The following is a 15320-nucleotide window of genomic DNA, read 5'->3' as shown; positions in this document are numbered from 1 at the left end:
CTTTACTGCTGTAGCTCTTATACCTAGTTCAGGGCCTGCCATATCATAGATGCTCCATAAATATTTGAATGAATGGATAATGTCCACAGATTCAGTACAGTGATAAATTATATAACATGAACATCTTCAAGACATTGTTGTGAGTACTGTGGAGAGATAGGGGCAAAAGACGAAGTGAGATTAAGGACTGACATTGCAAAGAGATTAGCCAGGGATTGAAAGTTGAGTAAGGGTTTCACAAATGAAGAGATAGAGATGGCTTTCCAGGAGGGTACAAACAAGCTATAACAAGTTTGAGTGACGAGGAGATCCCATGGACTGACTAGCTTATAGCTTGGTGTTTGTGTGTGCGTGTGCGCGCGTGTGTAAACATCCTTTGTCTATATTGCTCCCTTCCCTGCTGAAAATCTTTTCCAAAAGCTGACACACATTCCTGTCTGCAGGGATGCTCATGGCAATAAGACTCAGGAGCACTGTCTTGGGCAAATCTTTTGAAGATATCATCATAGATGCCTCCTTTGACTGATGATAGGAGTATTCTGGGAGGAGAAGGAAGCCCCACCTCTGGCATCAGTAGTCCTGAGGAGACATTGGGAACAGGCCGCTCCACCCTCCTGAGTGGCTGTGGTCTGATCCCCACTCTGAGCACTGTGGTCTGGTGTCCATGGCCTTGGGGCCATACTTGTGTTGGGATGTTGTGGTGCTGTGCAACTCTGACCCAGACCCCACGCAGTGTGGGGTGTGCTGGCCTTGAATATAGGGGTCCCAGGGTACAGCTGGATAACTGTTTGCCAGGCCCCCGAAGGAGATTGGAGGTAGGTGCAAGCCCTCTGTCAAAATTCACTCCTTGTGGTCTCCTCTCCTGTATGTTTAGGAATATTTCTTCTGATTCAGTTGTGTTTGGTGCTGCCAGGTGTGAGGAATTAGTCGTGTACCTTAAAGTGATTTGAGATAGTTTAAGAAAAATTGGGAAGTGGTTTTTGGATTAAGTAATATGAGGGGGTAGTTGAGAGCTGCTTTGGGGTCAAGTTTTTGTTGGTTTGTTTTAGAATTCTGAGCTATTTAGAGTTATCATATTGCAGTGAGGTTTTCTTTCCAGGTCAGAGGAATTCTTTCTGGTCTGAGTCAGCCTCTCTTGTTTGCTGGTTGGAGAGTAAATATGCGAGGGTAGGTTTTTCTTGTGTTGGGCTGGGTGAGTAACCTTAAGGATTTTTTAGGTTGGTCACTTCTTTTGTAAGCATTAAAAAAAATTAACATTTTCATTATCTTTAAAAGATCTCACACAATATTGTAGTTATTGTCTTTATGGCACATGTGTTCAGGGCCACTGTGGCCACACGGTGGGTCTCTACCTTGAGGTATCCTAGGCCCTATTTTAATGTGTATGGATTGGTTCTTTTTTTCCTACAGTTTTTAATCCAGCATCGCCTGGTGCATGACTGGAATGAAGCACATCTTAAATCTGTATGTTTTTGGTAGATAACGTGGTATGAAGCACTACTTCCTCATACTGAAGTTAGTTGAGTGTATTAATTGGTGGGTGATATATTTTTCATCATTCATTTTTTCCATTCTAAGAAAAAAAGAAAGAAAAGAAGACTTTATCTTGGTCTGTTTTTTCTCCTTCCAAGTTTGTAGCCCTCACAAGCCTGTTTGATATTCCTGCATGAGACAAATGTGTCAAAAAGGGCAAAGCAGGACTTTAGAAGTTTGAGTGATATCTGAGCTTCCTTTCCCCTGCAACTTTAATTACATGTGTGATGGTCTTAAACAAGTTTCCTGTTTAGTCCTTTAGACCTCTCATCTACAAATGGAGCTGAAAACATTGACCTCACAGGCTTGTGAATGACTGGCACACAGGAAGTGCTCAGTACCTGGTGGCCCCTCACCTGCCCTTTGGAGAGTAAGGGTGGAGGAATGGAGTGGATCTAGAGGAGAGCCAAGGGCCAGTGTCTGCTTTCATAGCATTCATGGTTGCAGGGCTTGTAAATGGAGGTGTTCAGTCCCAGGGCAAATATCCTATAGAGCTGTGTTGTCTTTTAGGGACTTAGGCTGGGAGCTAATGCATTTACAATAGTTCACATTTCCCTGCCCTTTAGAAAAGCCTTTGCTTCACCGACTTCCAGTTCAACAGGTAACAACACTCCCACCCCACCGTGGCCTTGCGTGTTCTTACATTCACCAGGACTAGAGAGGTGAAAACTTGGTTGGCCAAGTTGAACAGAGGTGAGCTTTTGTCTTGCCCTCCTTTCCCTACATTATAGGCAGGCTTATCCAGGCTTCAGCTCACTTCTGCTTGGCATTTCAGGCCAGTGATGCTGGAAACTCACCTGTGTGGGTGAGGATAAAGGTGTTTATGCTGGAATGTGGGCTCGTTTTTACTGCAGGGGAAAAGTACCTGGATGTCTTCTTTCCCCACATCTGAGATGTTGTCTGGGATATCAGCTAGAACAACCATCCAGCCTTTCCTGAGCCAGCTCTGGGAGTCAGAAGATAAGGTGTGAATGGTGGCTGTTGATCCCGACATGGCGCAGCATGCCCATGGCAGTTAGGAGAGCACAGGCCTGTGTTTGTTGACTGTATTCTCTGAGAAACTCTTGTGTAATTTTTATCTAATAGGGTTATTACTTTTATTTTTTACAGATTATTTATACAACATGGTACATTGTTTTCTGTTCTATGCTAAAAAAAAAAAAGGTGATAGTTGCTGCCTTCAGAGAACTTATCTAGAGGTAAACAGTGACAAATATATGGTCTAGATAAATACTTGGAGGTTGGAGTGCATTTCACAGCGGAGGTGGTTTTTGACCTAGATTTGGGAAGGTATATACAATTTGCATATTTGGAGCTGAGGGGGTGAAAGTGTTCCAGATGTGTGGAATAGAGTGAACAAAGACAAGGATTAATTCACAAAACCGATATTTCCTGAACATCTGTTCTGTCTCAGGCACTTTTCCTGGTGCTTGGGGTTTCTCAGTGAGTACACCAGTTGAAGACCTGGATGTGGTGAGGCAGCATTGAGGCCTGCCTGGGAGGACTGAAGGATAGAGACTGGAGCCAAGGGAAGCCAGGAAACACAGGCTTGGGGAGAGTTGTGCTTGGACAGAGATGTTGGATTTTAACCTTTCAGAATGTGATGAGTCACTACAAATGACTGCTGTCACAGAACAGGGACATGAGGAAATGGGTATTTTGTGAAGAAAGATAGGGTAGCTAGATGCAAGGCAGGACTAAAAAGATAGGAGTCTAGGAGCAGTGAGATGAGTTGGGAGGTAATTATTGGGAACAAGAGACGAAGGGAAGAAATTCGTCTATATGGTTATCACAGGAACTGTGTGTGTGTGGGGGGGGGGGCGGGTAACCACTTTTAAGATGTAGTAACTAATATCTGTTTGATTTAAGAAGTGTGGGCAAAAGCTTAAACCCATGAATTTATGAGCAAAATGTGATATGTAATCATGTAGAAGAAATTCGAAGTATTTCAGCCCCTATGCTACCCCCAATTCTAAATCACAAATTTTGTGTTCTCAGAATTTGTGCTTTCGGGTCACGTGGAGGACTCGTGGGCCTGCCTAGGTTGCTGGGCCTGCCTTGAGAAATTTTGATTTAGTAGGGCCGAAGGGGGCCCGAACATTAGCATTTCTGACTAGTTCCCAGGTGATAATGCTGGAATGGACTTCTACTTTGAGAACCACTGCTTTAAATCATGGATGAGATTAGAACATGTAATATAATATTAAGGTGAGTGGTTTTTCAAACTTTTTTTAACAGTAGAAAATTTTTTATTGAAAGAAATATGTTTCATACCTCTACAGTGTGCAAAATACAAAGAGATTGGGAGGAGGGGCTGTACCAAGAAGACAGCTTTTGTTTGAGAAGCATCCATGTGGGTGTGAGAAGGGCAGGGACATGAATTAGCAGACTTAGGCTGGAGTCCTGGCCAACAGCATTTATTAATTGTGACCTTTTATTAGCTTATGCCCTCTGTGTCTCAATTTTCTCATTGAAAGTGAAGATTGTAAACCCTCTTACCACATTGGGTAATGCACGAGTACATTTTTAAAATTGTGGAACATAATGCAAATATAGCTGGTGTTTACTGTGGTTCTCATTCTGGCCCTGGCTCTGTCCCAAGACAGTCCCCGCTACCTTCCACACTTCCTCTGTTTCTATGGAGGGGTGCAGGGACTGGGGCAGCAGCCATGATTAAAGTGACCTCTGTGTTGCTGTGGAAGTTGTGTCAGAAGTAGAGGTCAATAATGGGCCAATTTCCCACATTTCTAGGCTAATGTGTGACTCTCTGACAGATTATGTATTCTCATCAAACAAAATGCCAGAAAGTTCTTTCCATGAGGTTGGAATTCACCTTTGGTTTCATGCTGCTGTTTTCTTTTTTGATTGACATATTAAATGAAGCCAGTCATTCTTCAAGGAAGGCATCAAGTTTGTGGTTTGCTCTGTGTTATGTTGTGGAGGTGAGGTTGGTGGTATGGGTGTGGGGTGTGGTTTGGATGGAAAAGTGGGAGGCAGAGGAATGCACTTGCCACTAAATAGTAGATAATCCCTCATTGTGATAGAGGTCGCTATTTTATTGTTCAGCATCAGCTCTGATTTCTGACCATCTGTGTTTTCTGCAGAAAAAATCTGTTTAATGTCAACAGTGTTATTATAACAAAATTGAAAATGGGTCCTATGGTTTGAATTTATACGGAAGGTTAAGCATTTTTGAAATGGAGCTAAGGTAGGTAAAGTCAAAACTGCATGTATCATGACTATTTTGAAATACCGATGATTCATTTTTAAAAATGTTTATTTATTTTGAGAGAGAGAGAGAGAGTGAGCAGTAGAGGAACAGAGAGGGAGTCCCAAGCAGGCTCTGCACTGTCAGTGCAGTGCCTGATGCAGGGCTTGATCCCATGAACTGGGAGATCATGACCTGACTGAGCCGAAATCAAGATTTGGATGCCCAACTGACTGAGCCACCCAGGTGCCTCCATTTTTTTTTTTTTTTTTTTTTTAAGAACTATAGAACAGTTTTTAAAAATGTTTTGTTTTGGGGGCATCTGGGTGGCTCAGTCGGTTGAGCATCTATCTGACTTTGGTTCATGTCTCATGGTTCGTGAGTTTGAACCCCACACTGGGCTCTTTGCTGTCAGTAGGGACCCTGCTTTGGATCCTCTGTCCCCCTCTCTTTCTGCACCTCCCCAGCTCACACCCTTTCTCCCTCAAAAATAAATAAATATTAAAATATTTTGGGTTTAAGTAAATTAGATACTTATCAGGGGAATCTAGAATTTCTATTGCTTGTAGTCTTCTATTGACTTCAAAAATGAAATGTTTTCTGTTTGTTATGTCATTAACTGCATTTGTCTTGCCCAGCTAACTATCTGATAGGAGTGATGAATGCCCACTTCAGGTTGTGTGCCCTGTTATTTTCAGGAATTTTTCAAACTGTTTCTCTCCAGTGTTTTCATTTCCTAACATATTGGATGTGCATAGTCAGAGAGTACTGCTAGGATTTTTAGGAAAAGAGTAGCACCTGCTCCCTGAGAGGTGGACTTTTCCAACTCTTGCACTTGATTCTTTCGATATTACCTGCATATTTCTGTGTAGACTTCTTATGTTACTTCTTTTTTTGTTGTTGTCATCTTCTGACATAATATGAAAGGTTTAACCCTGTTTCACTGCTGCACGCGTGCTTTGCCTCCATTCTGTCACAGCCATTACTTGGCTGTGTTTCTGTCTGAGAGAGAGGTCTCTCTCTCTCTCTCTCTCTCTCTCTCTCTCACACACACACACACACACACACACACACACACACACACACTTTTTAGACCTCCTTCCCTTGAAAGTAGTTATAAATTTGATTAAATATTTGATGTTCACATTATTTTCATTATTAAAAGCTGCTCAGAGCTGAACTGTGTATGAGAGATACATTGATGACATTTTCCTTACAACTTTTGTGTTTCTCTTGAAATAAACAATGCTTTTTCCTTTGTTTGGTCTTCTATAAATTTACAACCAGTTCTATTCCAGGTTGGCCAGTTGTTAAAGTAACATCTTGGGGGGCGCCCGAGTGGCTCAGTCAGTTAAGCATCCGACTTGGGCTCAGGTCATGATCTCACAGTGAGTTCGATCCCCATGTCAAGCTCTGGGCTGACAGCTCAGAGTCTGGAGCCTGCTTCAGATTCTGTGTCTCCCTCTGTCTGCCCCTCCGCTGATTGCACTCTGTCTCTCACATTGTCTCAAAAATAAATAAACATTAAAAAAAATTTTTTTTAAATAAAGTAACATCTTAGTATCTTACAGTGAATACTCTTTCAGCTTCGTCTTGAAGACCTTTCATTTGGAGCTTCTGGGCTGCTCCCATGTGGACTGGTTACCTTCCACACCTGGTGCCCAGCTGACATCCTGGATCAGCTTCACCATTATCCTGGGAGTTCTCTTCTGTGTTTTGTCTCCTATTTTCATATGCCATGCCATCCTCATTCATGGTGTATTTCCGTGGAACACATCTTCCAGTACTTTCCTGAGGAAGGTGCAGAGAGAGTAATTTTTGGAGAAGTTGCATTTCTAAAAAAATTTTTTTCTACCTTTCCACTTTACTGATAGTTGTTGGATGAGGTGTAGTATTTTTGGTTGGGGACCATTTCTCTTAGAAATTTTGAAGACAGTATTAACACCACTGTCCTCTGGATTCCTGTGTTGCTCTTGAGAAGGCCAAACTTGTTTTGATTCCTTACCCATTCATTGTGGTACTTGTATTTTACTTTCTGGACGTTTTTTGTTTTATCTTCTGTTTGTCTTTTTTTGTTCTGTTCTCATATGACTTGTTGTATGCCTGATTTCATAATTTGTGTTGGGTTCTCTAAGGGCCTTTTAAAAATGGAAACTCTTGTCATCCTGGGGAACTAACTTGAATGGTTTTCTGTTGTTTTTCTGTTTTCTCAGTTCTCTTTTTCTAGAACTTCTTTTATTCAGCTGCTTGACTTACTTGACTGGTCTTCTATTTTATTACCCATTTTTATAATCTTCTTTTTTCCATTACTTTTTGGGGAGATTTCTTCAACTCTTCTCAGTTCTTCTAATGACTTTATACTTGCAGTGGTTTCAACTTTTCTAGGAGCGTTTTGTTTTGTTTTCCTCAATTTCTTTCCTTTCCTCTTTCCCTCCCTTTTCATCTTCCTTTGCCACCTGGATGTAACATGAACTCTTAGGGTATCAATGTTGGATTTTTTGTGACCATCTTCTTTTTATATAACCTGTTTTTCTCAATGTGTGTTTTCTATTTGTTTGGCCTATATTCCATCCTTCGAGCTTTTTTCCTCAGGGTCTGTACCTCTGTTATTGGCTGAGTAAGAAGTGTTGACTATAACAGAGACCACAGGGTATGGGCAAGGGCTTGAAAGCTGGAGCTGCACAGGAGGGTCACCTGGTCTTTTGTCTTCAGGTGGTCAGATGCCCAGGGAGAGATCTTCCAGCTTTTTGTCTAGGTGGCCTAAACCCAGCTGGCAGCATTCTGGGAAAAAGTGGAAGCAGAGAGCTGGATTTCTTAGCATTCAGTATGTATATGTTCACTCATCTCCTCCCATTTTCAAGTACCTCTGCAGGTGTTCTGCCTCGGTCCCCCAGTTCACACCCCTCGTCGTACCCTCTCTAGAGAGGAAGTCTCCAGGATGCTGCTGGGGCCGTCATGGTGCTGTTTGGAGTCAGGAGGGAAAACTGGGGCTTTGCTTCTGAAAGAGACTTTAGGCTGATCCTGGTGTATTTCCACCCATGTTCATTCCTGTCTCCCGAGGCACTTGGTTTCCCCAGTTCCAGAGCCGTGTAGGGCCCTACCGAGGAAGTCACATTGCTGCCTGGTTTCCACACGGTCAGCTTGGGGCTCGCTTTCTCGGGCCTGCCTCCAGCACTTGTGTTCCTTGGTCTCCCTCTGTTCTCTTTGTTTTTTTGTGGGGCTATACCTTGATGAATATGTATGTCCTGCAGTTTCAGTGGGCTTTCAGGATGGAGGCAGAATACGTCTCTTTGATAGGAGGTTTTTACCTGCCATTATTGTCGTGGAGCCAATTTTATGTTCACAATGTAATGAATAAACTCTGCTGCCCACACTTGCCCCCCCCCCCCCCCCAACCCCTGCCCTCTTCCTACCTGTCTTTCTGCTGAGAATGAGTTCATGTTCTTCCTTCCTCCAGCCTGCTCATTGTAAACCTTTCCTGAATCTTTCCAAGCAAAATTAATCTTTCCTTCCTCTGAACTCAATGCATTTTTATGTCTCTTCTTATGACCCATGGTTTACCTCTTTTTAACTTGTTTATGTCTTACCTGATAAGTTTTAATTTCTGACAGCAACGATTGTTGCTTTGCCCTGATCCAGTGCTTTGCAAATAGTAAATAATTAATTTTTAAGTCAACATAATTTTTCCATTATCTTTTCATGGTCTTATATGTACATATATATATTCTCATTTGAAAACATGACAGGATACAGACCATCACCATATGCACAGTTATTGCAAGAGTAGGGTATTGCTGTTTCTAATTGCAGATACTTTTCTTGAGACTTGTATGGGTGAGAAACAGGCAGCAGGTGTGTATTCCACCAAGTCATAACTCACAGAAGCTCATGGCTCTTTGGCACAATGTGATGATGCTCTCTCTACAGAGCTAGAGAGATTTCTTTATGGAGCCTGTGTTTCATTAGAACTTTCCTGGTACTGTTTTCTCTTACTGTGTCCTGGAATACAGTGGGCACCAGCATCCATTGCAATGGGCATTTTATCAAATTATGCCTGTGCTTTCATTCTCGGCCCTTCTTAGAAATGTTCCCTCCACTTCTTTCCTTCCAGACTTAGGCCAGGTCTCTGCCCCTGTTCTCAGTCTGGGTGAGAAGCAGTGATTCTTCATGTGGTTTTGTCCCCAGATTTCTTCTCTGTGGTTGGCCCCATCCTTGGGGAGCCTTGCCTGGCCAGGACATTTGCTCATCCACTTGATAGATGAACTTCATTCCTTGTTTCTTGCTCATGTGTAATGGATCTTTGGTTGTCATGGTAATATTGTTGTTAGTGTTTAAATCTTTGGTTATTTTTAAAATACACACCCTGAGTGAGACAGATTCTTCTTATTTTTTTTAATTGAGTGTTGTGTCACGTTTGCTTTTTAACCTAATGACAGGTATACTTATTGTAGAATTAGTGTTTATGGGTATTTTTAAGTGTCTTATCACAACTCTTTGTTCAATTACATTTCTAAGTTTCTGTAGCTGGGACAACAATGATTTCTGCTATTAATATTTCAAACTTTTTAGGGTAAACTACCAAAGTAGAGTCAACAAATATGCTCTTTTTAAGAAAAGTTTTCCCTATGGGTTCTTCACTATTCTGTTGAAAATACAGCAAATCCTCTGTTTATTGATAGAGGATTGTGTTGATGAAAGCCAGTTAAAATCTCCTGAGAGACTACTGTTGCAGGGAATTGTATTTCTCAGTGGCAAACATATCCTTCCTGTATTTTATACTCTTGTGGGAAGAGGTCGTTTTTATGTGCCCTGCTTAGATCTGATTTTTTTTTTTTTTTTTTTTGTATAGTATGCTCTGTTGGGATTAGTGCTGATTTCCTACTCAGTGTTTTCTCTCCAGATAGTTTCTATTCACGTATTATGGAGTGGCATTTAATAAATGCTGGCCTGATAAGTGTTTTGACATGGTGTTGTCATGGCTGCTTGGCATAGCTGACCATTGAATCAGGACCCTTCTGGAGGCAGGAGACAAAGCAGGATCTCAAAATTAGACAAGCCTTGATCAGGTAGTTGAAAGATTATAAGCCAGGTTTATAGAGTATTTGAAGGGGGAGGGAATAATTAGTGGTGTGACATTCTGCTGATAGACCAAGGACAATCAGTCTCAAGAATGGACCATTGCATTAAGCAACATGGAGGCAGTTGGTAACCTTGATGGATATTTTTGGGAGTGTGGTGGGGAGGAAGCTTCACTGGAACAGGATTATGAGAGAAGAAGAATCTGAGACATCAAATCTTAAAAAACTTTCACTGTAAAGAGAATCAGAGAATTGGTAGAGTGACTGGAGGGTAAAGTAGGGTCAGTAGAAGGTTTTGTACTATTATTTTAGTTTGTATAAGATATGATATTAACAGCTTTTAAAGGCTCAGTGTTTACACTGAGTACTATTTTCCATACTGCTATGGTTTTCAGAAACATTAATGGTGAGGCTAGAGATAGACTTCTAACCTGTCTTGGGGGCTTTCTGGTCAGGAAAGGCTCTAGGAGAAGATGATGACTGGGGTGTCGTGATGGGTGAGAAGGGTTAGCCTGAACAATAAGGTGGGGCTTCGAGGAGTGGAGGCCTCCATGGGGGGCAGGGAGACAGTGATGCAGGACTTAATACAGGCTGTGAAAGGGGAACTAACTGATGGAGAAAGGCTGGACCACAGCAAGTTCTAAAATACAAAAGTCAAGAGGTTGAGAAATTGCTAGGAGGGAACTTATTTCGAAGGAGTAGCTAAAAATATTCTGGAAAGGCTGTAGATTATGACCTTATATGGAGCGAGTGTGGAGGATTGGGAAGCTTAAAGAGCAGGTTTTATAAGTCACATTTTGGAGGTCAGTCTGCTTCTTTGTGTATGAAAGTGTTTTAGAAATGAATGTTGATATTTAAATTGATTAGGTCATCCTACAGCTTCCTTGGGGGGAAGAGGAAGGCAGGATGGCCCTGTTCTAAGTGGCTATGGAATGATGGTTAAGGTATAGCTTTCTTTATTCACCTGCAGGATATTGATTATTCCTGGTTTCCCTTGGAGGGTTAATGCCATTTGGTAAGGAAGAGTAGGGATATAGTTCGTTTTGGGACATTGTTCTTTGATGGCTCAACAAATGTAGAAATGACACATTTTGGAGCACTATTGGAGTCATAGCAACAGGTGTCCCTAAGGACTCTCTGGAGGACATTGTAGTTGGGGAATCATGCAGAGTAAGGCTCGAGAATGAAGCTGGATGCCACAGTGTGTGTGTGTGTGTGTGTGTGTGTGTGTGTGTGTGTGTGTGTGTGTGTTGTGTGAGAGAGAGAGAGAGAGAGAGAGAGGGAGAGAGAGAGAGGGGAGGGAGAGATGTGTGCTGTGTTTTATGAATTTAGTCTGTGTTCTAGATGAACAACCAATTCGAGTACTGACTCCTTTGAAAGAAATCCAGACAAATGAGGGTGCAGAGTAACTATAGGCTATTTGCACTAGTAGTTTTTATGGTAATGTTTAATAACTGAGAATTAGTGTCTGAGCTGCTTTCTGTGTTGGTGAAAAAGTGACAAGGATTGACAATTCTGTATTTTTTAGAAGTGTTTGTTTTAGTGATCCTCAGGTGTTAGACATTCTCTTGGAGGGCTTCCTATGGATATGAATTCCTTGGCCTCAAGGTGTGAGTCAGTCGATGTAGGCTGGGGTTCAGGAACCCTGGGGAGGGGCAAAAAGAGAGATGGAGACAGAATCTGAAACAGGTTCCAGGTTCTATTCTGTCAGCATAGAGCCCAATGTGGGACTTGAACCCACAAACAGTGAGATCATGACATGTGCTGAAGTCTGGTGCTTAACCAACTGAGCCACCCAGGTGCCCCTCAAGTATTATTTTAAAGTATGGTTTTGTATTATCATGTGTATGGATATGTATGATATGTATGTGTGTGTGTTTGCATATGTGTGTGTGTTTATATATGTGTGTATACATATTCAGGTGTGTACACACCCAATGAAGAAGTGTGCAAAATTTAAAATGGAGTCCTCTATCTTCCTTTTCTCCCAATCCCACTCCCTAGGTATAACCACCGAACATTTTGGTGTGTATTTTTGGGGATATTTTTATATGTACGTATACAGTTGTATCTAGCTTTGTTTTTACAAAAAGACTCCAGTCACACACATTGTTCTGAGCTTGCTTTGCTCACTAATGGCATTGTCAGCATTATTCTGTATTAATATATTTACACCTGTTTGTAGGGCTTACTTTGAGCAACCTCCTTTTTTTCCCCCAGATAGGCTGTGACAGGAGTTTTTCAGACATGTGATAGATGTTGCTTGCTTATTAGAATATCTGTGTGGATTGGATGAGAGGATTAAAAATTGTTTTGTGGTGGACAATGGGAAACCCAGTATACTTTAAGAAACCAATATTTTTTATGCAATGACTTGTGCTAGTTTCTGTAGTTCCTGTCATAACAATGTCTCAGCAGCTCAGCCAAAGGAAAGAGTCTGCATAAGTCCATCATAAAAGAGAAATTGACAACAGCAGAGACAGGAGACTACCTGAATTTTCAATCAATTGCAATATTGTTGATTCCCTTTTATGGGCAAGGAATTATCACAGTTTAGCTTGTTGCATTTCCTTTGGTGATGCTAACTTGCTGTATTTGGTGTTTCTGTTCTTCTCTACAGGATCCAAACTACTGGGTACAGGTGCACAGACTTGAACATGGAGATGGAGGAATACTAGACCTTGATGACACCCTCTGTGATGTAGCAGATGATAAAGACAGAGTGAGTTCACATCCAGGGAAGGCACTCTGGATGCATTTAGTGAAGATTGGAGAGGGAGCGGGTAGATGGGAGTACTTCCTTTCCTGTTGAGACACATACTTTACAGAACCTTAGGGCCACTCACGATGTATTGTGAGACTTCGTTACCCTGAACTCTAGGGTGTAATGCTTTTCTTGACCCCTTGACATTATTAGGTTTACTATGTCTTGGAATTTTAAAATTGTAGCTTTTTAAATAGAAGTATCTTTAAGAAGTTCCTGTGCCAGTTTTTTCCTTTTGTTTTAACCAAACCTGACATCTTTCTTGACAACGGAGGTCCATTTCAGGGTGTGATAACGCAAGGTCTCTGAGTTCTATCCGAGCACTGGCCTATCCCAAAAAGCTGGCCTGTGCAGCACACTGGCTGGAGAGGGGGCAGGTGCATCCCAGGCCTCCTCCCGGTGTGTGCTCTGCTTTCAGAAAGCCATACTTTCCTCAGTGTTGCTCTTGGTGGGCTTTCACACTGCAATGCCATCCTCAGTGTAGTATGTGACTTTGGCATTGTGAACGTGGCTCTTTAGTGTCCTCCTTGCACCCGCCCTTTTGTTTGTGCTCTTTGAGGGAATGAGGAGGAGGAGGAGGAAAAGAAGTAACATTCAGTATTTTAAGAATTTGTGACAGGGTATTTGGCTCTGCACGTAGAGGTCACGAGGTGACAGGGCTTGAGCAGCCTTTGGCCACACTTTAGGGAAGGGCTGCCAGCTGCACATAGAATGTATCATCATGGGGTTGGAAGCTGGCAAAGTTATCTAGTACTCTCTCTGGTTTTTCCTGGAGAGATTTCTCTCCCTTCTTCCCTCTGCCTGCCCTCTTCCTCCCCTTCTTTTTCCTCCTTCCTCTCTCTACTCTTTTACCCTCCCTTTCTCTCCCTTCCTCCTCCTCCTTCTTCTCTCTCTCTCTCTCTCTCTCCCCCTCTCCCCTTCTCCCCTTCTTCCTCCCCTCCCCCTTTGCCCCCCCCCCCCCCCCATTGACCCTTTGCCTCATCCTCCCTCTTGGAGGACTTGGCTGGGAGCTGGCTAAATGCAGCTATCATGTCTTCTCTACTCCTCCTTTCTCACAGCATAGTGCCTGGTTCAGAATTGGTGGATGTCTTCTATTTTTTCTTGAAATCTTAAGGAAGATGAAAAATTTCATGTATCAAATGGTGTGCAAATTCAAGGATATTTGATTTACTAGCACCTGCCATTGCAGGATTTGTCCCTGTACCTCCTGTGGTCCAGGAACACATTGTGTCAAAAATGCAGAACTTTCTGCCCATTTATGATTTGCTGCTATTTCTCTTGGTGTCACTTCTCTGTTTTGGGCTTTTCAGTGAGCCAGGGATAAGGTGACTCTCAAATCCTTTTCCTGCAGTTCACTTGTCTAGAGACTTAAATTATAGTCAATTTATTATGTGGTTCCACTTCAAAGCTTAAAGCAACGGTCAAGGTTTATAAAGAATTCAAACAGGTGCCCTTGGCCAGCCACAATATTACAAAGAGATGTACTAGGTTGTATTAATCTTTCAATATTTTCCTTGTCCCCATTTCTTCCTTTTCTTCCTTCCTTCTTTCCTTCCTTCCTTCCTTCCTTCCTTCCTTCCTTCCTTCTTTCCTTCCTTGATATAAAAATCATATAGCTTCTTGTGAAGAAAAGGAACCTATAAAGAAGGAAGTAATCACTTGTGATCCCATTGCTGCCCAAAGCTCATCCCTGTTGTTATTTGAGTGGGCTTTGCATCCTGACTCTTCTTTTTGTTTAGATACAGACACAGCTCTTTTTCTTTTAAATAAAAAGGATTGCATAGTAGCCTGCCTTTTCTCTTTGAGTTGATTATGAATATATTTCCATGCTCATTAACCATGGCTATGCCAACATAGCTGCACATGGTATTTCATGTTACGAATTTTAGGGACTCTGGTATGGTACTTGTTTTGGTTAGTTAGTTACTGTGGAGAAAGCTGAGGTGGTCATCTGCGTACTTTTGTCTTTGGCATTCTTGCGTTCTAAGAACGCCTGTATTTATCTGCCTGTGTTTCCTTTTTGATTGTGTACAGACTTAGGATGATACCAACTTGAGGCAGAACTGCTTCATGCTTTGACTTTAGGCCTTTGAATGAGTGAATGAAAATTAGTTTATAAGATGCTTCTGTGGTGTGCCTCGCTCTGGCGTGTTGCTTGGAGTAACCCCCCGTGGACTTTGGCTTGTTGTATGAATGGGAAGGGGGCTGTGTCAGTGCAAAGGGGGCTGTGTCAGTGCTCCTGAGAACACCGAGCTCAGTAGACTCATGTACGCTCAGCACCTGCAGTCATGCTTTATGACACATTGCAGTTTCTCACCCTTCCTCCCGGCACCTTAACCAGCAAATACCCTCTCCACAGTATTCCCATTTTGAATAGGTAGAGTATTGAGATGTAGATGTTCAGCAGTATGATTAAAAAAAAATCTTTTGAAATGTGCTATTATCTTAGGGTTAGTATGTGGCATTTTGGTGGATGATCCGTGTGTCCTTGAAAAGTGTGTTCTGCAGTTGGAGTGAGTGTTCTACAGAAATCACTTAGGTTAAGGTGGTTGATACTGTTGTTTAGGTCTTTGGGGTAATTTGTTACTCAGGAACTGAAAATAATACTCTTCTTTCAACACAATTAACTATTAGGTCACACAAAAGAATGGAAGAAGAGACAAACTGAATGATCTTCTAAAATAGTTGCATATTAAAATCAGAGGATACTTAATAAACTGTTTAATTTTTATATTTA

At 41.9% G+C, this 15320-nt stretch overlaps 1 protein-coding gene across 19 annotated transcripts in view; it reads left to right on the top strand.

Moving 5' to 3' along the window:
• PARD3 (par-3 family cell polarity regulator) overlaps window positions 1-15320 on the top strand; it is a 661643-nt gene that overhangs the window by 102482 nt on the left and 543841 nt on the right. For all 19 annotated transcript variants that reach the window (XM_042945320.1, XM_042945325.1, XM_042945323.1 and 16 more), the window contains exon 2: window positions 12440-12541. In XM_042945320.1, the coding sequence (XP_042801254.1) occupies window positions 12440-12541 (102 nt within the window). The remainder of the gene's footprint in view (window positions 1-12439; window positions 12542-15320) is intronic.

This window comes from Panthera leo, chromosome B4 (assembly GCF_018350215.1).
Source record: "Panthera leo isolate Ple1 chromosome B4, P.leo_Ple1_pat1.1, whole genome shotgun sequence".
Lineage (NCBI taxonomy): Eukaryota > Metazoa > Chordata > Mammalia > Carnivora > Felidae > Panthera > Panthera leo.
The sequence above is the reverse complement of the archived record's forward strand: the minus strand, read 5'-3'. Positions and strand labels throughout refer to the sequence as shown.